The sequence below is a fragment of the Primulina eburnea genome, chromosome 13, assembly GCF_022965805.1.
Source record: "Primulina eburnea isolate SZY01 chromosome 13, ASM2296580v1, whole genome shotgun sequence".
Taxonomy (NCBI): Eukaryota; Viridiplantae; Streptophyta; class Magnoliopsida; order Lamiales; family Gesneriaceae; genus Primulina; species Primulina eburnea.
Window position 1 is genome coordinate 30,629,945 of NC_133113.1, and position 24,534 is coordinate 30,654,478.

The 24,534-nt window shown below is 33.2% G+C and overlaps 2 protein-coding genes across 3 annotated transcripts; both read right to left on the reverse strand.

The window, feature by feature from the left end:
• Nucleotides 1–446: 446 nt before the first annotated feature.
• Nucleotides 447–17,579, reverse strand: LOC140810850 (uncharacterized). 2 transcript variants are annotated; one of them, XM_073168750.1, is made up of 20 exons: nt 17,363–17,579; nt 17,180–17,249; nt 15,790–15,832; nt 15,216–15,293; nt 14,986–15,070; nt 14,750–14,823; nt 12,850–12,907; nt 12,649–12,759; nt 10,587–10,644; nt 10,324–10,423; nt 8,133–8,168; nt 7,554–7,690; nt 6,931–7,003; nt 6,776–6,827; nt 5,752–5,894; nt 4,238–4,378; nt 2,456–2,689; nt 2,117–2,176; nt 1,493–1,747; nt 447–975 (listed from the first exon to the last, which is right to left on the reverse strand). In XM_073168750.1, the coding sequence occupies exons 1-20, from the start codon at nt 17,523–17,525 to the stop codon at nt 841–843; spliced, it is 2,106 nt and encodes a 701-aa protein (XP_073024851.1). In that variant the 5' UTR covers nt 17,526–17,579; the 3' UTR covers nt 447–840. The 2 variants fall into 2 exon arrangements, with proteins under 2 accessions (XP_073024851.1, XP_073024850.1); XM_073168749.1 differs by having other exon boundaries at nt 14,750–14,832; nt 17,363–17,578.
• Nucleotides 17,580–18,627: 1,048 nt separating this feature from the next.
• Nucleotides 18,628–21,176, reverse strand: LOC140809552 (NAC domain-containing protein 100-like). The gene is made up of 3 exons (XM_073167211.1): nt 20,768–21,176; nt 20,348–20,601; nt 18,628–19,407 (listed from the first exon to the last, which is right to left on the reverse strand). Exons 1-3 carry the CDS (start codon nt 20,913–20,915, stop codon nt 18,931–18,933), a joined length of 879 nt encoding a protein of 292 aa, XP_073023312.1. The 5' UTR covers nt 20,916–21,176; the 3' UTR covers nt 18,628–18,930.
• Between the last annotated feature and the right edge of the window lie 3,358 nt (nt 21,177–24,534).

Here is a 24,534-nt window from a genome sequence, read left to right on the forward strand (position 1 = left end):
TTTTTGTTAGTTAATTTGGTTAATTTATATTCATGTTACTTCACTTTTTACATGATCATATCAAATTCATTATATTTACTTACTCGATATCGAGATATGTATGCTTGCTTCCTGGGGTTCATCTGTATTGCTGCTTTTTTTTTCTTTGTTTGATATTACACAATCAATGGCTAAGTTGGTTGCAATTTGTCTGAAGGATTTTCAAAATTAGAAAAAGAATACTTTTTTCCAACGTTGCATAAACCAAACACAAAGGCACAATTAACTATTGTAAGGATTTTCTATGCGAAATTTAGATTTTTGGATGATCGTCTCATGATGTCATGTTCTACCAAAATACAAAAGATATGTATAATCTAATAATATTGAAATATCATGAGAATTATTCTGGCGTAATATAGACTAAGCCACTATTGCAATATTGGTGCTTAGAATTAAGCATAATATCCATTGAAATGATTATGGCATGATATATTTTAGCATGTGCCCAAAGTGTGCATTCAATACATACGTCATTAAAAGATTATAAGGTGAGTACAAATTTACTTTTTTTAAAAAAAAATCTTGAATGCATAAATCCTAAAATAAATATTCATTATTGAAGAGAAGCCAATACTAAGAGGAACATATAAGATTGGACATTCTATAGACATTCTTTAACATGATCAACCTTCTCATCAAACTAAAATTGTCGCACCGAGTCGAGCAGTGGGACTTAATTGAAGTGTAAGAGTAGAGAATATCTTTCACCCACCCAGCTTGGACCCTTTAGTTCTCTAGTTTCGACCAGTGTGTCTTTTGTTAAATGCGATGAAAGAATACAGAGCGTAATGAAAACCTCTATTCTGAGTCTGAGTCTGAGTCCGAGAATTTCATTTGCTGGGCATCACTTGGCTCTTCATCGGTGATGGATGGTGGAACAAGCTGGTTTGAGCTGTTTCTTGCACGATTCCTTCGTATTGATCGATCCTCATCCTAAACCCATTTAACAGTTTCAGTGCGGTACAGCAATGAAATAAATGTTCTGACTTCATAAGATCAATCAATTTAGCAGAAAAATGCTATTGGTTCAAAGACATTTCGAGGATCATACAGTAGAGAAGATGTGCCTTGAAACAAATATTCTAGCATCAGTTGCTATCTTTATTTCCATGCGTTACAGCTACTTTATCACCTGCTTAGAATGTACGTTCAAGTGAAATGTTTATGTGGATTATTTCTACTATAACTAGCATCTCCTCTTTCAGGATCCAACCCTCTTCAATAATCTGGTTCCTGCCGTACGCTTGGTGCTTAAAAGTCGATCTGGTCTTCATATTGATACAAATAAGAGGGTCGAAAGCCATATGAAGTGTCCCTTCATAATTAACATGTGCATTTTTTTTTGGCCTTCAGTACGAAAATTAGGTGCTAATATGGTGAAGTACGAGTCCAATTTAATATTGGATAAAGTGCCCACTAGAATGACTGGTACACAAGCGATAACAAGTACCTTCATCTGATTAGATTCATGTGGGTGGCTGGGTTGAGCTGGTTGGCTTCTTTTGAGCCAGATCAAACCAAACGACATCAACGCACCCAATAGCAAAGATGGCCCAATTCTCGGATCGCCAAGGTAATCATATATTAGCGATATGAACGAATTGGTCCATTGTTTCATGCCTTTTCCAGAAGAAACAAATTTTTGGGAACCCTTTGACCAGGCATTATCAACTTCCTCTGCAGACAGCTCGGGAGTTTTACTTTTCTGTAGAAACAAGAATATATTAAGAATGACATTCTCAAGGATAGATTTAGCTATAAATAGATCGTGCATTAATCATAATAACAACTACAAAATGAGAATAGCACAACATATTAGAATAAAAGAGGTAGAAGAAAAGAAACATAAAGACCAAGTTCTGAGAAACCAACACCCATCACTGAGGCCCAAGTTCTGAAAACCACACCCATCACCAACACGCAAATTGATTGTCTGCTGTCCTAGATATGTAAATAGTCTCGGATGTAGGGATCATCAATATATGTGTAGAGCAGACACAAAAAATCTTGCACAACGTAATCAACAAAAATACTATCATTTGCACTAGTAAAAGAGTTTCTCGAATCTACTTACAAAAGGAGGGATCTTCCTGGTGTCACCGTCTTTTATGGTTTCAGAAATCCATTTTATGATCTGCCAGAAAAATTGATAAATCAATCCACTTTTGTTATTTTGAAGCTCGCAAACACAATGAATTGAATAGTGCAATAGATTGCAAAATAACACAAGTTTCCAGAGAAGAGGAAAAATAATCTGCTCCCTAACAGGATAAAAGTTGTTCCCCAGTTAGCGTGACTAGATTATTTTTTAAATCTGTAAGACGTGGTAAGCTGAATCTAGAAATCAGTCAATGTATCGACTTATTTTAATATTAGATATTGAAGGACGGTATGGCCTCTTAACAATTCGAACCTCGGAAATTTCAGTCGAGCCATTGTACTTCGCAACAAGTGTAGATACAGGATCGACTTCTGTCTGATGCCAAGCTTGAAACATGTTCATCTCCTGTTTATTTGTTTCTATTTTTTCTTCACTGTCATCCCTCTCGTACCGAACAAGGAATAACTGTGCCACGTCCGTTATATCCCTCCTTGGTCCGCACGTATCATAGCTACTTTCCGAGTGGATGTGGAAGAAACAGTACCTCTGCATCAAAAGTGACAGTCTCGGCCATAATAACTAAACTTTGATAAAAGAGAGAGAGCTAAAAACAAAAGGATAGTTGCTGCCCTAAAAACTTGTACTAAATTCCTTTTAAATGACGAGGATGTTGCATATATATCCAATATTTCATGGGTACAAAAAGTAAATGATAGATGCTTATTTCAATAATTAGAAGACTGGCTGTAGCTGTTTTTCAAATTGCACATTATTAACAGTAAGTGGAAATAGTGTTAAAACATTTTGATAAATGCCAAGCCCACATGTCTTTCGCATATGGAGTCATACTAACACATTAAATTTATAGTAGCCATGTCAAAACAATGGGCAAATGCAAATCACCCTTTGTTAACCTTTTGCTTTTTATAATTTGATCGACATCATTTCTTCTAGTTACTATCTACACTTCTGTAATTGTCTCACCTATATACAGAGGTGAAATTTGTATATAAAAATTAAGAGAAATGAAATTGCCTATCTTTTTGGGAATAGGAACGTCTACAGATAAAGGACTAATGGCCAAACCACAATTTCTTAATATCTTTTCCCTTCTTTTGTTTTCGCTTACTGGAACCAGCAGTCAAGAACAACGACTAAAGCTGTCTGGGTGGCTGGGTGCTGAAGCATTGCAGAAACGGAGAAACATGAGGAAAAGAAGAAAACAGAGGCCTCAAAACTCAAATGACACAGAAGGTTAGATTGCCAACCACTGCAAGATAACTGCAAACTCCAAAGCACAAAGAAGAGATTGAACTGCTAATTGAAGTATATAAAAAGTATATATAATAAAATGCATTCCTAATTGGAAAATCCAAAAAGTCAATCATCATAAGTCATAACAATATTGGATTGCCAAATACATAAGCGATTGCAACCTACACCTGAATGGCTGAATCTAGAAGATTGAAAAAATTTAAAAGCCCGCTGAACTTAAAAGTACTAGACCAGAAAACTAAAAAATAATAATTCAGAAAAACAGCAGAGAGAAGTAAAAGAAAATGAATTGGAGCTTCATTTTATTGAAAAAATACTTCTAAAAGCACCACACATTTCCATGAACTACTTCTCTACATTTGATTCTCAGTTATTTTATCACTCATGAACATAATTCATATGGAAGCAGCACCAGCCTGTAAAGAACTTGTGCTCCATGATCAATTGCTTTTCTTACATGTAGCACCCATCAACAATATTTCAGTTAAAGAAGGTTACACAGCACATTTGCATGTGAATTGTCCAGCAATATAATTTAGGTAAACATACCTACAGCCATTGCAACAAATGTTTATGGTCAAGCTAAAGCTCCATAATCACTCATGATGCTTGCAAACCAGTATTTTTTACACAGATGGAGCAAACAAGATTATTATAATTTATAACCACTTCTTGCATCAAATACATTGATTTAGTGGGAGATTTCATTTCTCTCTTTGGTGACATCAATAAAAAAGTAATTATCTCAAACCAAAACATCATAATCACATCAAAGAACAGATTAAAGACATCCATTGAACATAAAAGAATTGAACTCACTTGCTGAGTCTCCCCGTCTAGCCACGCAAATGCCAGTCGCTTTTGTTTCAGCGCTATTGCCGCTGGAGCTGACATTGAATCTTGATCGACTACATCCATCTCTCCATCATTTGAGAGTGTTTCCTGGACTCTGCGCATGGTCTTTAAGCAAATGTTATTTTACAATTGCAGTTTAGTGCATATACAAATTTTTACATGAAACAAAGACAGAATCTACCACACCACAATCATAATCATGATACAGGATTACAAATTTGCAGAAAGATTCCAGACTAAAAACTAATCCAACTATTTGTTTCAGTGGATTGGATCTTCTCGACCACTGATCACCTAATCCACTATTTGTTCCAGTGAATTGGATCTTCTCAATCGATGTTTTTATGGCACTTGTATAAATTCCAAATTCCTAATTTATATATATATATATATATATATTTAAAAAATCGAAATCGAGTTTTTCGAGCTTTAAAATTACTACTCGAGTTGAGTCGAACTCGAGCAATGTGATACTCGAGCTCGACTCGGCTCGATTGCACCCCTACGGAAATCATTCATATAATCATATTACTCGAGCTCGACTCGGCTCGATTGCACCCCTACTAAAATCACTCTTATTTAGGATTTATTTTGAGGGAGTATGATAATTTTACGTCTTGGGCGTAAAACGAAACTCATGTGCTCCACTGTATTTCACAGGGAAAAAAAACAATGCAAAGCAAGCAAGGATAAACAAAGATGGAAGCAATTCCAGATTTGCTTTTCACACTAAATTGTTTTCTTCATTTATTAAGGATTAAATTTATTAAATTGGTTAAGAAACATGTTCAACTTTATTCAATACATTAGAAAATGTTAATTAACTTTATTTTATCAAAATTAGGGACATCGCTTTATAAAGTTATGATTTAATTATTAAAACTGGTTCATTTACTGCAATTTCTGAGTGTGTTTTATAGTTTAAATATTTTCAAAGCCATGACATCTTTAAATGACACATTTTGATCGAGATTGAGAGATGATATTACAATATAACCATGCATTTAACTCGAGATAGAGAGATGATATCAATACTTGCATAATAGCCATATATATTGAGTCACAAGCGACGTTTGAATAAATGTTGACTGCGATATTGTTTATCAATTGAGTCGAAGTGATTTTCTTATTACAATCAATATTAGGTTTGATACAGCTCAAAAGAATATATCAATACAATATGAAAATCAGTCAACTCATGAATACATGTAGATTCAACCGGAAGAATCATAGGGACTAAAGTAGGCCCCAAAATTTAGATAGTCAGTCTTCCCCATCAAATTTTCCTCAACAATCCTTGATTGCTTTGTTAGAAATTTCTATTAATTTTATTAAATCGTGTACTTCATTTACGTAGCATAAATAAACGACAACCCCTTCTCACTCATGCTTGCGGTTAAATTGTGCAAACATTTTGCATTGTTGTATTCTAATTCTATTAAAGAAGTCACGATCAACAACAAATGAAAGAAACTCACTTTGCGCATTTTATTGAGTTCTTGACTGAGCCTTCCAGCAACAATTGCACAATACCAAATCTTGGCATCATTTCCAGCACATGAATAGCCACGAGAATCACAACCCAACTCCATGGCAGTAATATTTCTTAACTGGGGAAGCACTGAAAGAACACACCAAGAGAAAATTAGGTATTTTACCTTGCTATGAAAGTGAATCAGAATTACGTAAATATATACATACATTCATGTGTGTGTGTGTGTGTGTGTGTGTGTGTGTGTGTAGTTACAAAAGACCTATGTTGACAACCTCATTTCAGCAGGAAAAAACAACGCAACCATTTAAGTGAAACTATATGTAATTCCTTAGGGGTGGGCATGGGTCGGGTTTTCTGATAGTCTGGGTCCGATTTTTAGGGTAGTTTTTTACTATCCGAAACCGACCCGGCTCTGGTGACTACCCAATAGCGTCGAGTTCGGGTGAATGCCTTTTAAAAAAAATTAGATTTTCTCATTTACAAAATAATTTATCAAGAAAAAATAGACTTATAAAAATATTGATGTCTCGTTTCCAAACCAAAATAAACAAGGAAAATCCGTATTGAAACTATAATATAAGTAATAATAATTAGCATGTAAATCGAGCAAAAAAAAATTTGTAAATCGAACATACTAATTAGACATTTTCTACCCCAATCCGACGAATTACCCGATTTACCCAAAAAATGCACCCGATCGGGTTCGGGCTTGCCCGTCATAACTTTAAAAACTGATCAATAAGTAAAATAAACTCAAGATGGAAGTTAACCATAAGGTTAAAAATCACTCCAGATGAAACAGGGATACAGTGAATGAATTCTTTCATCCCTCAACTACTGATATTTAGACTGTTCAGTAAGCAGTGTAAATATTAGTACAGGAAAATCAGTTTCAAATACAATAAACATGGGTAATATAGTAAGCAGTAGCTTAACTGCTTAACCAGGCATGCTTGTAATAGTCACATTCCATGCAGTTAAATTAAATTTTAAAGGACAAAAGGTACCATGAAGCTTGTTTTTCTCCATAATATCTATAAAAAATGAACTGTTGATGAATCCTGAAAGTGAAACAGATTTATTAGCTTGATACCTCAGAAGTCAGAACAACAGTTTGAGGATGCACTTAGTAAGACAAAAAAATTGATGGAATACGGTACTTTCCATGGTATACAACTGGTTCAACACCCGGGTCTTTCAGAAACACAATAGCAGGAGCAGATTCCACACCGAACCTGTTATGATGGAAAATTATAGATGATAGCAATCATTCCAGTAACAAAAACAAACGTAGACTTCAACATGTTGCCCCAACCACTGTGTACCAGTGGTCAAGCATTGAGTATCAATCAAGAGGAACACACAAAAGAAGCACACAATTGTTTGACTTCTTATTTATTTTTAAATTTGAATATACAAACTTTGACTAATCTTGTGAGACCGGCAAAGGAGTTCCTGTTATTTCTTCCTGTGCTGACCCTTCAGTAGTGGCTACAGACTACCGCTTGTAATGGCCACCGATGCTTGGAAGCTTTTCTCTTAAAATTTTATAATTTTGAACTTTTAAATTATTTGGAGCCAACAAATTAACATAGTTGAGTGTTGAAGACTATAATAAAAGAAATCTTGATATGCTTTTTTTACTAGTGTTCAAGAAAAATGCAGGTATAAATTAGGAAAAGGAAACAAAACATGGAAGAGAGATTATCAAGATTTGCACAGATGGGAAACACACAACATTCGACAATGAGAAAGAGAGGAAAAACAAAATTAAAACAAACATACGTATTCCACCAAAATGAAGACTCCTCTTCTTTCCATAGGGTAAATGCAAAATTGGCATATGGCCAATAGCGTTTAGCAGCTTGACGAATAAATGGTGTGGCGCGTTCTCCGGTTTTTGAGAAGAAGATGACTTTAACCTGCCAGAGGTTGTAAAGGGCATCAAATGTCAGGGATGTTGCAAGGGCCTAAACCAGAAATATCATAAGGTCATAAATGGCCACTTTCACAAAATATATTGAGTTAAAAAAAAACTTCTCAACATTCAGACAAATATTTTAATTAATAACCGTAGAATTTTGTAGCTGCAGAAACATAATGAAGACAGTACACATCAAAACACATGATTATGTGGTTCGGCTATAAAGAACAGCACTAACCCAGACAGACCAGCATACTGTTATGTGTTCACAACTTGGAGGCTGAGCGGTCACAACTTACTTGAGAAGAGACAGCAATATAAACATGTGAAGGCACTAAAGAAATTAAGGCAATTCTTCTCATAGATGACACACAATGACTGTAGTATATTCTTTCAATGAGAAACCATCAAACAAAAATAGTAAATACCAAATAGCATACCTTATGAGGTTTACTTTTTGCCAGAAAGTTGTTCACCTGCAAAGATATAAGCATCATGAAGTTGTTCAGCCATATACACAATCTAAATGGAGAAATCAATAACTGGGATATACATCTGAACCAGAAAGACAACATTGCCATCTGGCTAGATGGCAAGAATATTTAAAAAGGATAATTACATATATTCCCCTAAAGTTTGACATAATTACAGAAAAAATCCAACTATATTTAGATATTACATATACCTCCCTTGAGGTGTATGAATAAGTAACAAATAAATCAAATAACTTCTAAAACTACAAACATCATATTCATGTTTATATGTATCTCACATTTTACATCCTTACATTTATATTTATCTTACATTTTTTTTAAAGTTATAGGACATATTTATTACATTTCACGGTATATGTAATATTAAAATATAGTTGAATTTTTTTGTTAATATGGATTTATTTGTTAAATTCACAAACTTCAAGGAGATACGTGTAATATTTAAATTATTTTTTGTTAATATGATTGACAAGAGATAGATGAAATTAACCCGTTTAAAGTAAAACAGAAAATATGAGGTATTCACAGAGGAAAATATTTGATCACAGAATTGTTCAGAAAACTAAATAGTTATTAGACTGATTCATATTGTTCGGATACATGTACAGAAGTACGTTGAAAAGCTTAAACTCATAAGCATTGGCGCTTTAGTATACATGCAACCGAACTTATATATTTACTAGACTGATAGATTTAGTAAAACATATTGTTCAGTTAAACAGATAAGGCTTTAACTTATATAGTTACTAGACTGATTCATATTGTTCGGTTACATGTACGCTAAATTTGCTTGTAAATATCATGTTTAACAGATAAAGCTTAAACTCATAAGCGTTGGCGATAATAAACGAATTCAAACAAACTCATAGTTCTAGAGTTATTCAAGTTCGTTAACTTTAGAGTAATCCCACAATAATGTGCATCAGAATTTCATTTTGTTCTTCCCATCCAAAGGAACTCATATTTCTAGAGAGATTCAAGTTCGGTTAAGTTTTGGGTGATGCCCAGTGATGTGCATTAGAATTTTATTTTGTCATTTCCCATCGACTACCTTAAATTTTGGAGTAGGTTTAAAGTTGACTGATAAGGGATCGTGAGGATTTATGTAGTCATCCAGATTCTAACTGTATAATATAAAAAAGGAAGCTCAAGCTTGAAGTTCTTTCACCATGATTCGACCAGCAAACTGCAAATTTCAGAAGATTATGAGGACATAAATATCCGGTGACCAGTTGTCCAAATTAAGGAACTTCAATCAACCAAATAAAATTAGACCACAAAGCAAGGCACACTTACCCTGAAACTACAGAGTGCAACATTTTATAAGGCAGCTTATTGCTTAATTAAGTACAATTCCAGGTTCTATCAAGGAAATAAAAGAACAATTTAACATGATAAAATCTTAATTGTTGTAGCTAATTTGTGACTTGTATGCAACTTTTTAAATACAACTTTACAACTCAATACATGCGTATGATATAACGAACATCGAGAATAATGGAGAACAGTAATGTTTTTGTAATTGTTCTAGCAGCCCAACCAAGAACCCAAGCCCATTAAATAAGATATTCATCAGCAGGAGAAAATTAGGAAAACCCTCGTTAATTCCTCTTGATAAAATTTTATTTATTTATCTGCTTTAAAATAAGGACAATTTACTATACTTCGGGAATAAATTAGGTATAAGTTTAAGGAGTCTTGATTCTAGGAAATCTTCCATTATTATTGAATAATTTAGGGTCTTAAGTCTGGGAGAATTCTCCATTATTATTGGTCAGAAATTTCTGTATAAATGCAAGCATATTATGATGAATAAAGATGTCAAGAAAGTTTCTTCAAAGTAATATTAAGAGATCGACGGGTTCTCTCTTTATCGAGTCCTCACCACAATTATCACAATAGGGAAAAAGGGTCGCAAATCCACTGGACCATAACAGATTTATATTATACTTTTTCGATAAAAATTGAAAATCTTGATATCCAAAAACCGGCAGAAACATACAAACACACTGAATGGTTAAGAGAGCTGAAATGACAATGCAACAAGAGAATCTAATAAGAGAAGAAAATGGAGTATGTTCCAAATAGATAACATAGAAACAAAAAACAATAATAGATCATAAATGTTGTGAAATACCATTGCGTCCTTATTGTAATAAAGAATTCGAGGTGCGCTTAGGATACTTGTTGCAAACCAATCTGTGATTGCATCAACAGAGAAGTCAAAATCCTCGTACCTAGTACAACGGACAAAAACACATTTAGGTATATAATTTCTTCACCATAAACCAAAACTTCCACAGGGTTGGGATAAACTTCAACCAACAACTTGAACAAAAGAAAATAATAAAAAATTAGAATTTATATTGCAGCATTCAGAAATATAAGAAGAGAGCGGACCTATGAAGACAACTTGAACTTTTACATCCGGGTGGAAAAGCCAAGATTGCTGGAAGTCCTGTAAAAACTCAGCAAGAAACAAAATGTCATAATAGCACAAAATACACAAAATAAATTAATTATCCACTTTACTAAATTTCATGGCAGAGAAATACATTCATAAAGCACTTTTACTGACAACTCTTCAGCATAGGTAAAAACAAACAAGACGGCAATATATGTAACAAAATGGGGAAGAACTAATCTTGTTCATTGATTTTTATGTACGGAAATATACATGAGTTATAGGCTAATTTCTTCTGTCGAATTAGGAGAACTTCACAAAGAAGGAAGTTAATCCCTAGAATACATCTCCAATTATATCTAGACTAAAATTACAGAAATCATTTTAATCCCTAAAATCAGCATTTACTTGACTGAAAATGGGGCTTCATTTGATTTACTAACTCTCTCCCTCAAGCTAAATCATCTCGTGCTCCAAGCTTCGAAAAAGACTGAAACTTGAATGATCATTTTTGCTTTAGATGCAGTTACTCCGTCAGATATGCAAACTTCACACACTTCCCCAGGGTAACAACTTCATGCTGTTACTCCAAAAACTTGTGGTTGCACCATAAACTTCTTCACTCTCTCTTTCCCTCATTTATTCCATATATTAACTCCACACCAAAAAAAATTGGCTTTAGCAGGCTTTTAAAGGTCTGATCAATGTTCTATGCTACTTGGTCACAATGATGCCACTTTCCACCATGGATCGGCTATATTTTAATGGTCTCATTTAGCTATTACTCTTTCACATCATAGACCAGCAACTAAGAGTGCTCGTCTTTGTAAAGTTTGGTGATTTAGATATGCTAAACAAATGGTTATGAAAATAAGAACTACTGAGAAAACTGTATCAGGACAATGACTGAGCAAGTGGCTTAATTTCTCCAAAATATTGAACAATTCGAGTTTTATAAAAAATAGTTCTCTATCTTGGAAAAGGAAAAAGAAAATGCTCATGGGTTTTTTTATTTGTCAGAGAACCAATAAATAACTATCCCACAGCCACATACGGTGACGATACCATAAAATTTGTGTATGTACAAATATAAGCATGCATGTGTATAGCTATGCATGTAAATATGAACCGACATCTACAGTAAACAATCTATTTTCAGACCATCTTGCTGGCTAAATGTTATATACATAGTTGCTTGACTTATTTCAACCACTCAACACCGTAAAGAAAAAAAGATAATTTGACTCGGTACTGAGGTCTATTATTTGTTCTCTCTCATTACAAATTACGTACAGTATACCATACAAAAAAATACCATATTATATACAACATCTATTTTGGATGACTAGGAAGAGATTCTTAAGATAAAAATGCACCTGAATTAATCGATTAACAACGTATGCTATGAATACCATACAGCACAATAAATGCAGTACCACTGAAACTATCATTACAGAATCTCAATATTTCAAACTATAGCGCCGCTCTTGATCATATACATCACGAGCATCCACATTTTCTTTGCTTTCACCAGGTGAAATGCCAAATCCGTTCTTAGATCCTTAGTGAAAAATGAGGGTGTATAGGCCATCCTCTGGATTAGCAACACTAAGGAAAAACAGAGGATATTCTAGTAGGTGGGTTACCCATTTGAGCTCCTCAAAAAATATGTTGACACAGATACCCACAGACAGTGATCCACTTAAAAAATAGTTATTGCATAGATGACTCAATAACCAATAAAGAATGAGAGTTTGTACAACGGTTGAATAATATGTTAGTCAAGTAGTTTTTGCAAATGATAAAGTTTATTACCACTAAAAGAATTAACAATTTTTTTCCACTTCAGTTCCTCGATAAGTTGAAAGTCGGGAATTGCATGGAAAAGAAACACTTGGAACAATGAATTCAGTCAGCTTGAAGAAATTCTTTGTTAAAGGGAGCTAACACAGAAGTGGAATATTTGTTCAAGTATAAAATAAACATTGCTATTGCAGAGAATTTTGAACAAATTATATTTAAAAAAGAGGCTGCAGTTTAGCAGCACACAACACTCACCCCGACGAAAGAATGGTTGCCCATTAGATTTCTTCTCAGCAAGATATACAGCAAGTTGGACATCACCAAGTTCAACGACGCCAGTATTTGCAACCCCATCCAGTAAACTAACTATATAGAGAAACACGAATCCATTACACATGAAAGTTAACCAACAAATCAGATATGACACACCCTACATATTTCTAGAAATCCCCTCACCAATTCTCTTCCAATCAGGAGAAAACTGTGCACAACGGTCGCTTCCAAAGGAAGTTATCTGAACAGCATGAACATAACAAATTGCAAGAAAATGAGCATTTTGCTGCAGTTAAAAGACTCATCTATGCTAAATAATCATGAGAACTTAAAATTGTAGAAGTTGATCTCACAACACAACTTTAATGAAATTTCAATGTTGTGTTAACACAAACTGATCAACAGAAACCTGTTTTGCATTAAACCAGGAACTATAATACTATCATGGAAAAATATGAATTTTGACTGTTTCTCGCTCTAACAGTTAGCTTCAAGCAGATACTTGGTGGGTTCATTCATAGATTATCCCTGGAATTCACAATTGCTGCTGAGAAAGTTCAAATGAAAAACCACACAACTGAAGGAAATGCCTGGCTACGACAATGAAAACCATCTACATAGACAAATTGCTAAGATTATTATAATAGTCGACGAATTTTCATTAGCAATTGAACCACACTGTATTTAATTGCTTCATTGTGCATGAATCCTGAGTTGATTTGTGAGTGTTTCTTCTCAAGTAGTCACAAACAAAGCTGAAGGTTTTCTCAGTTGATTTACGTGCATTTCTTATTGACTATTGACAAACAAAAGCTGAAAGTTCTATATCAGATTTGTGCGGAATGTTTGATTTCATCATGCGATAACACTTTGAGACATTGGTCCCTCTTGTATGTTCTTGAGGTACAGCTTGTTTCTTGTTCGTAAAAGGAACTGGGTTCTACACAATTGTCGGAATCAAATCCAAAACATTCTAGCCACTTGTAACATTTTTCTACGACCATAATAAGCAATGAAAAAAGGAATAAAATGAAATCGGAAATTGCACCGTGACAATAAATTTAGAGTAAGAAGCAGCATCATGAGATTTTCCTAGAACTGAATGATCAACAAAATCAGAAAGTTAACATGACTTTCCTTATTTAACCACCATAGGGTTATATTGCAGATTTATCAGGATTTCATCACGCAGTAAGAGAGGCTCGAGGCAATCACTTGTGACAGGAATATAAGAAATTGAACAACCATGGTTAAAATAAAGGTCAATGCATAGATTAGCATCTAAATAATACTACTAATCTTTGCCAAATATTCGACATTTGGAACTATCAATATCAATCAACTGAAGACTGCGGAGTGCCAGAAAAGTGCAGGAAAAGGGTCTGGTTTCACTTTCTATACCCCTGCTTCCATTCCCTAAAATGAAAACTAACATAACACCCGCATCTTTCTTTCTTTCTCCAAAACTCATTTTACCCTGTTTCAAATCTTTCGAAATAGTCATACCTTTAATTTAATTTTTTGTCACTTCCAAAAGTAAATATATTAAAAAGTGATATTTTAACCACCTAATATTGAACTTCTTAATATGACCAAATGTCATTTGCACTCCACTTTTTACAACTCAAACTCCATATCATGAAGAAAATAAGAAATAATTTTATCAATAAAGTGGAATGTGTACGACACAATCTGGACTGCAAACAACATTAATCTTTTAATATACCCTATATACCGTTAACAAATTATAAATTTAAGATGTGACATCACCAACTCAATACATTGTTATGTGACATGATTTTTACATAAAAAGTATCTTATCCCAAAAACAAAGTATATATACATCGAATTCTCCAATATAAATTCCAAAAGGCAAGAAGAAAGATCTTTCGAGGATCCAAAACCCAGCCGCATCAGACCTACCGTACTAGAAACTTAATGTTCCATAATTCTGCAGTAAAAATTATCTAAACTTGACAGCATATGGATACAGAATAAATAGGCTACAGAGGTATGTGATGGAAGTTGAAAAAGTGACACACAGATATGAATAATTGCTGGAACAAGAAAAAGTATGGTGCACCTGCAGCAACAATGCCTTGTCATCTTCAAATATGGACAGAAATTTCTCAGATGTGACAACACCAAAATCATGATCTGCTGATTCTAAAAAATAATGTAGATAAAAGATGGCGTCATTCATTACTAATAACTGTATAGAAGATGAAAGAGTTTATCTCTCTATCTGTCACTGTGTGTGCACACGCAAAAGTGATCCAAACAAAAATACCAATTTTTTAATGTAAAATCATCACTAACCAAAAGACGAAGTCTTTATTATCGGAAGCTCAATGTTTGAACTATTTTTCCCTTTATGCAGCGTAATCAGTTTTTCAAGCACATTCTACAAATCCAACCAATATATTAGCATCTGATGGGACTAAAAGAAATGGAAAAACACAAAAAGGGAAAAGAAGGTACAGTTTAGGAGGCTAATGATATATGACTTGGAAAAAAAGATACACAACTAGAAGTTCAAAAAATCATACAATATTGTCATCTATATTGTATACGTCATAATCTCTCTTCAGTAACTGATTTGACAGCAGTTCAAAAGCATATTGAACCTGCAAAATGAGCCATGTTAAACAGCATACACTTATGTGATATGACCCAAATAAGAATTTGCTTTGTCGTGAAAATACATCAGTAATCACTCTCTAACTTTAGCAAGACTACATTGAGTATGGTATCAGATTAAACTTGAGCACGTAAAGAAAATGATATAAACAAGACTTCCACGACGACCATGACAGTTATGCTTGGAAACACAGCCAACAACTAGTGGATGCTCATAAAACAAAAGACAAGCTGATTAACAGGAATGCTGTCTCAAGGAATCATAGGCAACAGGTATCTGGAGATAATCGTATGATAAAAAGTTTATGCTTATTGTTTTAATACATTCAACCCTTTATGAAGGTGGACCTCAGTTTCAACCAACATCAAGGAAAATGCTCAAGGTGATAGCCTTACATACCCAAAAATTATGTACAAACTCACCTTATGAAAGCATAAATAAGTAAATCACCCTCAAAAACTAATTCAACACCTGCAACATACCTTGATGTGTTCAATTGTTTGAGGAACCTCAACACCTGAATTCCTGAAAGTGATTACAGGTTTATTATAAGAAATAAAGGTATGGGATAAAATATAGCAAACACTACGTTTTACAATTTAAGTTCCATAATAGCAATAACTAAGAAAACCGATTGACCGATCTAATTATAAATATGGTAAAGGCTATAACAATTCAATTATCGCAATTCTGCTAGATTAACTTGTTGAAGGAAACTTAATGTCGGTTGTAGCGCCATGCAACTGAGAGTCGTTTAAAATCATCGCTCAGGATAAGCAAAAAAGAAGTATCGTTAACATTACTTGAACCTAAAGATAAAAGGAAACCCATAATTAATAGGCATTTGCCAGAGGACCAAATGACTTAGCATGCGACACCTACAATGCCAACCAGACAGCTGATGAAAGGGGAATGTTACAATGTATGAAGGTGGCTTTTACAGGAAGAAAAATCCAGAATGCCGTCCATCTTCAATAGAGCCGACTGTACCTATTACTACACAGTTTACAATCTTCTCAAAAGTACTTCATTCTATAAAAAAAGTCCAGAATGATCTCTTCTGCTCAACTACTCCGAACAATAAATCATTTTACAGGACTCAGTAATACAAGACAATACTTGCAGTTATGCACTTGACACAACAAAATCACTTTCGTGTGATTTGATTTCTCCAGAGGTAGACAAAATCTCCCATCATACTAACTCCATATGATAAAATTGCAATAGTTAAACATCTTGAGTCTTGGTATGATCCCAACTGAATAAAGACCTCAAGGAACCCCATTTAATGCTTTGCTAATTTAATGGGAACCTGTAGTCTGAAAAAATACAAAATGCGTATGCGCCATGTCTCAAAACGAAGAGGGGGGTCATGAAACATTTACAATTGTAAATTTGTAATGAGAATAAGAGGATGTCTTATCTTTTAAAAAGCATATCTTGGATCATGCCACATTCAAATCTTACACGATTAATGAAAATATCAACAACAAAAAAATTGCAAATGTATACTTGCATATCATCCTAAAAGCTCAACTATGACATAACCAGACAAGAACGAGGCACACATCACGGCAGTGCAACTTCCCCCCAAAACATATCACCAGGGCGGCACGGAAAAGCTCTCTGTCCCCTCTCCAAACAACCCCACACCCCACCAACAAGAGGGAACTTAAATGAACAGCTTTTTAATTATTTGAAAACACCAATTCTCGTACATCTGTCAGTGGAATAAATCCACAAATATGCTCTCCACGTGTAAAACAACAAAAAGAACCTATCTTTTATTGACACGAGCAGAGTAAAACATGAAACAAGCATATAACATTTCATACTGCATGCAAAGACAGACTAATTAAAATAAAAACTTACCATTTGGAGGTTATTCTTTCATAGGCTTGAGTCACTTCTTCCATAGAACTGTACTTGGGGATCCCTAGAACTATTACATCACAACAAAAAGTGCATTAAACAAAACACTTTCGATTTCAACATAAATTAATCCCAAAAAAATGGAGTGAAGGAAACAAAAATTGATGGGAGCGTGACGCATACCATCGTAATGGGATGGGGGAAAACTACGCGGCAAGATGAATAACTGATAGAAAAGAGATAAGATAAACAGAATAATTGGAACAGAGTACGCTCTAAGATTAGATTTTAAGGAAGAAGATGAGATCTGCTGGTTCCAAGGAATTGGCAGGCTTGGAGTCTCCATGAGCGTGAAACTTGACGAGATGGGTGGAAAACAACAATAAGAGGAGGAAAGTGGCGCTATGTTCTGCAAACATGCACGATTTCATAAGTTTGCATCCTAAAATCGTGTTTGAAGAACACGTTTTTTTCTATAAAAGAAGAGAATATGGCATGATATAATATATTTTCATCAAAATATATTCTTATAATTTCGTATCTTCTATTTTAACCTTTACAATATTTACTAAATATACAAATTATGGATCGATCTGTAAGATTCTTTCAAACGGTAGAGATTACGAATTATTTACTAGTATTATTGTGTGTAAGATAGTGAACACAATATAAAGAGTGGGTCTCATGTGAGACCGTCTCACGGATCTTAATCGGTGAGACGGATCAACCTTACTTATATTCACAATAAAATGTAATATTCTCAGCATAAAAAATGATATTTTTTCATGGATGACCCAAATAAGAGATTTGTCTCACAAATACGACCCGTAAGAGCGTCTCACACAAGTTTTTGCTCAATATAAATATACATTTTCATTCATTTTTTTGTTTTTTTATAATCACGTCTAAATTAAAAAATTATTAATATATATATATATATTAGAAATTAATAAAATAAAATCATAAATGATGGATAATTTTAAACAATTTTAAAAAAATTATTCATCTTTATTTCCTAAATTGAGAGATTTTAGAAAACAATAAAAAAAAAAAAAAGTCATCGTCCACACCAATATTAATTGCTAATATTTTTTCACGTGTTTTTATTTAAAATTCATTTAATGAACTTTATATATGTTGTGAGATTTCTTTGTTCGGGAATATTTAATACACAAATATGAGAGTTGTTATCGAAACCTGACATCATAATTGGAGTAAATCTCCTAAAATTGATGTATCAATTCATCAAAGATGCATTCGAGGAGATAAATTTTGAAATTCATAGATTTTAATTAGGCTTTATTATTTATAATAAAATGATATATTAAATATTAGATTCACGCATTATTTATTTACACCATCAATAATTAATTTCAAGATTTGAAATATGTGATCTTACGTCTCTAAATAACAAGAAATACATTTGAAATATGTACGGAAAATAAATATAACAAATCAAACAATATAACTCCATTCAAATACATTATTTCCACAATACCACACAAATTGATCTCTACTAAAATCCAAGCTTTCTACATAACTTAGCACACAATATATACATTTCATCAATTGAACATCACCACTGGATCAAGTTATCTACAACTGATATAATCTAATTAATGCATCCACTCTATATGTTGTGTATAAATAAATTAATAAATAGTAATAATAATAATCATAGACACAAACTTAATTATCACAGTCTACATAGTATAAAAGTAGTATATTTGTACGGTCGTGGAACAAACTTTTTAGTACCCCCAAATGGTGTCCAAATCCAGTGATCCAACTGAAGCTAATGCGCCAAATGATATGTTTTCCACTTCAAGATTTGAATTGTCGGTGCTGAAAGCTGTTTCTTGAGAAACACTGCCCATTTCTCCCTCTTTTTGGCATTCATGATTCATATTCTTCCCAAGCATATCCCTGAAAACGGAGGTTGATTCTTCAAGGGTGATAAAACCCGGGATTTGACGTCCCGACCCGCCGCATCGATCCAGGACCTGACCAAAAGGTCCCCGAGAATATGAACCGGGAATGTTGGGACCGGAGAAGTAGGGAACGAGGCCGGACTCGGAATCCACGGGCTCGGTTTTGGTGGTGTAATATGGTGAATTAGGATCCATCAGTGGTGAAGGTGTGGAAACATGCTTTCTGATGAGTTCCGAAATATGGACTTTTTTCCCTCCACTTGTCTTCTGAAATACCCTGCTTAGTACCCAAGTATTCTGCAACGAATTTACGGTCTTTAGTAAATTAGTACTACCAAGATTTTGAGCAAATTTTGTGCGAGTTGAATATAGAAGGTAAAATAAGATTAACTATTTTACAAAAGTGTACACAAGTACACGTAATCTTGTTTCACATGTTAATTTTGAGAGATTGATCTTCTGTCGAAACCAACGAATGAAAAAATATTATTTTTTATACTAAAAATATTATTCTTTACCTGATAGATGAATCGAGCCGATCAGTCTCTCAAATATAAATCCGTTAGATCGTCTTACACGAAGACTAATAAAATTTTTAAATAAACTTGAAAACTATTCGTGGGAAAAAAAAAATCTTTCACTTCATCAATCAACTTGACTTTGCTCGAAACTCGATGTGTATCCAAGAATGTTGACATTGTGGATTATAACAGTATTTCCGTATCTAATAATTCATCCTTTACTCAAAATAAATAAATAAATCATCGAATATTATATCATACAACTTAGACATACAAACCTTTGACCTTTCTCGATAGATTGTCGAAGTAATAATATTTACCGAAGTTGCGACAAAAAAATTTCGACAAGTCCAAGTATTCCCTCAATAATCCCGCAATAGCTTTTAATATTCACACACTATTCTTTCACAAGTCATAGCCATGGCAATGTATGTACGTGGAATTCATATCCACTCTATATTATATATATATATATATATATATGTGTGTGTGTGTGTGTGTGTGTGTAATATATGTATATGTGATTAAACTTTAGAATAAGCATAAAAAATCAATAATGAAATATTTACAAAATTTCGAATTCATTGTTATTTTTAGAAACTGTCGTATGTTTTTCTAAATTTTACTCGAAAATATAATAAAAAGATGAATTAATTAATAATAATAACAATAAGTTAAGGAGAACCTGAATATAAAACATGGGAAATGATTGTTACCTGGTTTGAATTAGCAGGCATGTTATATTCATGCGCAATCCAATTGGATTTTTCGCCTTTGGGGGCCCTTCCCTTGTAGAAAACCAGTGTTTTCTTCGTCCCCACGAGTGTTTTCCCTCGAAAGATTTCTTTGTCTTTACCAGTGGCTTTCCAGTATCCAGCAGCTGTAGCCCTGTTTGTCCTTGATCCCGTCGGATACTTTTTGTCCTTCACACAGAAAAAATACCATTCCCTTTCCCCTCCTTTTGCCATCCCTTCACTCATCAAAAACCAAGATAAATTATATTACTACCATGTTAACAAATTATATATATATATATATATATATATATATATATATATATATATATATATATATATATATATATATATATATGCATGAAAAGGTGGAAAATTTTACAAGGAGATGGAAAAACATACTTGGTAAGTCCCAAGGCTCGATTTTGTTCATGTCAACCTCTCCTATAGCTATGGCAGAGAAATTGCAATCAACAATCTTCTTGGATAAGTAATGAGTAATTAGCTCTTCATCCGTAGGATGGAATCGAAATCCGGGAGGCAATTCCATTCTTCGAAAAAACCTCAATGCTGGCAAGATCCGACCGGGGACTATAACACGGTCAAGGACAAGTTCTGGTGTGAATTGTGATGGACGGCGATCAAGGTGACCCCAAGATCTATATTTTCTCTATACAATTTTGATGTGTAGAGAAATTATGTGTAATTTAGTGTGTGAAAATGGAAGCCAAGAGGTTTAGGGGAAAAAAAACTCATGGGGAAGAAGGCCAATAAATACTTGTTTTGGGGTCGAAAGAAACGTGAACCATAAGTATTGGGAAATGGGAAGGTTGTATTAGGCCTTCTTTTTTTTTTATTAGTAGTCATAGTAATTAATTAAAGCCATGTTCCTTGTTTAGATTTTGACCAAATACAGTTCCTCTTTTGGAGCAACTTTATACCTTTTATGTCGTGTAAAATTGGCCGGAAAGTCCACATCGATATTGATCGGTTATGATAAAATTTCACATCATCGGTGCTTATATAAATATGCACGGTAGATGTGTGTAATTTTAAAGTTTGATCATATTATTGTTTGTCGAATTTGAATTGAGAGTTATAACATTTAATGCTTTGAAATTAATTTTTATTCTAGACTCGAACAATCCAATTGAGATTATAGGAATTAATGTAAAGTGATTTCCCTTTTGACCTAACTGGATAATTGAAAACAACATCTGCTATTATCACAATTCACACCTTTAAATTTTTATTTTAGAAAAAAGAATTTGAACTTGGAATTTCACTAGATGTTCTCTATTTATTTTTTTAGAATAAATTTCACTAAAAGAACTTCAGAAATAATTACTAAATGTTACTTAGTGTAAGTGATATATTAAATTTTTAATAATCTATTAATTAATTGCAGGCTACATTAATCGTCATACTTGCACAATTATAGATTTTATTATTTAAAAAAAAAAGAAGCTATAGATTGCTTGACATTTTCATACTCAACATGGCCGGTCACACTCATAATATTTCAGATAATTTGTTTGTATCTTTTATATTTTGGTTTTTAAATAATCACCGATTTCGATACGATATATTTGATATCAAAATCTTAAATTTATAATAAATTTTCGATTCAAAATCCAATTATAATAACTTGATGGATGTGTATTTCTCCGTTTTAAAAAAAAATATACGGGAGGAAGTTCGTGAAAAATCTCCAATAAAAACATTTCTTTCGATTCACTCCCTATCCACAAAATTGTGGTATTATATCATACAAATGTAGTACACTTCATGTGGTACTAAAAAAATACTCAGTGACTGAACATAAAAAAAATCAACGACTGAGAACTGAAAGCCAATTTCCCGAAAATACGGTGAGAATATGCGAGTAATCATCGTCAGTCAACCCTCACCTACGAGGGACGTGTGGCGACGTGGGATTAGTTAAAGATAAGGTTCTCCATTGGAGAACTGACCTATGATTTTGGATCGACTCAAGTTGGCAAAACTAAGGGGCTGTTTCTCCGGCTCCAACACCAACATTTACACGTGTGAACAACCCATTGGCCCTGAACCCGGTTGAGGTGAAATGAGAAACATCGATGTCAGCTGGCGGCTGCTTAAATTAGGCAATTTGTCAGCATCCCACGCGATTTTCTTGAATCGCAACATTTGAAAATTTTAAATAAAAGATTTGACTATTTCACGCACTTGCCTAACATTTCTTATTCTTTCTACCTATTTATACATTAATAATAATAATAATAATAATAATAATAATAATATAAGCAATAGTTTCTTTATTGATATACCAAATATATACTATACGTGGAATTTTGTATATTAAATTACCTAATAAAGAAAGAGATGGTGATAGATAAAGATCACAAAAAGTCCAAAGTTTATTGCTATTTAATTCTTTGATCCATAAATTATGACCAATTATACGTGGCTGATTAACTATTGCAAGAGAATAATAATATTTTCTTGTGGTAATAGGGATTGGAAGAAGCCAGATAACGATGATTGAAGACGAGAAAATAATTTAAATAAACATAGAAAATTACTCGTCAAAGGATACTCTTTGGTATCGATATCGAATAATCGAGTGACACGTAGATGTATGGTACAATTGAATATAATAAATATAAATAATTTATATAATGTGAGTTGATTATATATGGTGTTTGGTATGAGATTTAAATGTCGGCTGAATTTTAAACAATCAACAACTTTGATATGTTCGTTGAAGGACTTTGAGTAGGACTGAATTAAAATGGATGTAAAAATTTAACATAGAAGTGCTTGTCCCTTTAATGTTACTAGAGATTGATCTTAATTAGTTAATTATTTTATTTTATGGTAAGATATATCGCAATGATACGCATACGAAATTGTAGTTATAGATATATAGGTTGTGTTAGATGTTATAATTGTCATGCTGTAAGAGGATTCGAAACATGGTATTTTGAGTTGTTTTATGATTTAACACGATAGTCTGCAAAATACGTTGTTTAAGTAAACTTCGAAACATGGTATTTTGAGTTGTTGTGTGATTTAACACGATAATCTCCAAACTACGTTGTTCAAGTAAACCACATTGGACAAATTTTGTATGACAACTCAAACATCCTTGGAAAGTTAACTCAAGCACTATGGATACTATTAGGGTTTGATTCAAATAAAACGCATATATATATATTATATATATATATATATATATATATATATATATATATATATATATATATATATATATATATATATTATATATTATATGGTTTTCTTCTCAAAGAATCTTGATGACAATGATTGAGATTTGATTTAATTAAAGTTCTGATATGGAGTTTGGATATTCATATTGTTACAATTAAAACTGGTATATTTTATTATGAATTATGAATATTTAACAATAATTAAGAGAAAAAGGAGTGAATGGTTTCAGAAAAATCTGATTTTTGACATATAAACAAGTGAAAGAAATGGCATGCATGAATGGACATTAATCGAAATCCATATTTCTAACGGGTTGGCCCATAAAGTATGCTCAAGGCTCAAGATGGACGGGCCTAGAAATATGATGATGTAATTATTACTTATGAAATTTATCTTTGAAGGGGAAACTATTTTTTTCATTTTTATTTTTTGCATGAAGAGCAGTATTTAAAATTTGACAAATTAACTATATCACCTTTGTCCCGGACCAACTTCACTTATACTATGTAATTATCAATTATCTCAAGTTATAATAATTCTGTCGTAATATTATTTTAGTATCGGATGAGTTACACGTCATCGGTCTTGTTGTAGTTTATTTAACTACACGCACATTATTTTGCTAAACATAATAGATGTATAATACTTGTATCGTTCATCGAATAGATGGTAACACAAAAAATTGAATAATACAAAAACTAACACGGTTCGTTTTTTCAACGTTGCATCAACACAACACAAAAACATAAATATGGATCACTACCAAATTGCATCCATGCATGATCTCCACTCAACCAAAGAGTATCTCGAGACCCTAACACAGACGCAAGTCACAAGAAACGCACAAGGTCACGGGCCATAAAAATGAAAACAAGTGTTCCCAATTATATCATCTCGGAAGCCTCAATCCCACACAAATCGAATCCACAATTCCATGAAACCCTCAAATTCACATG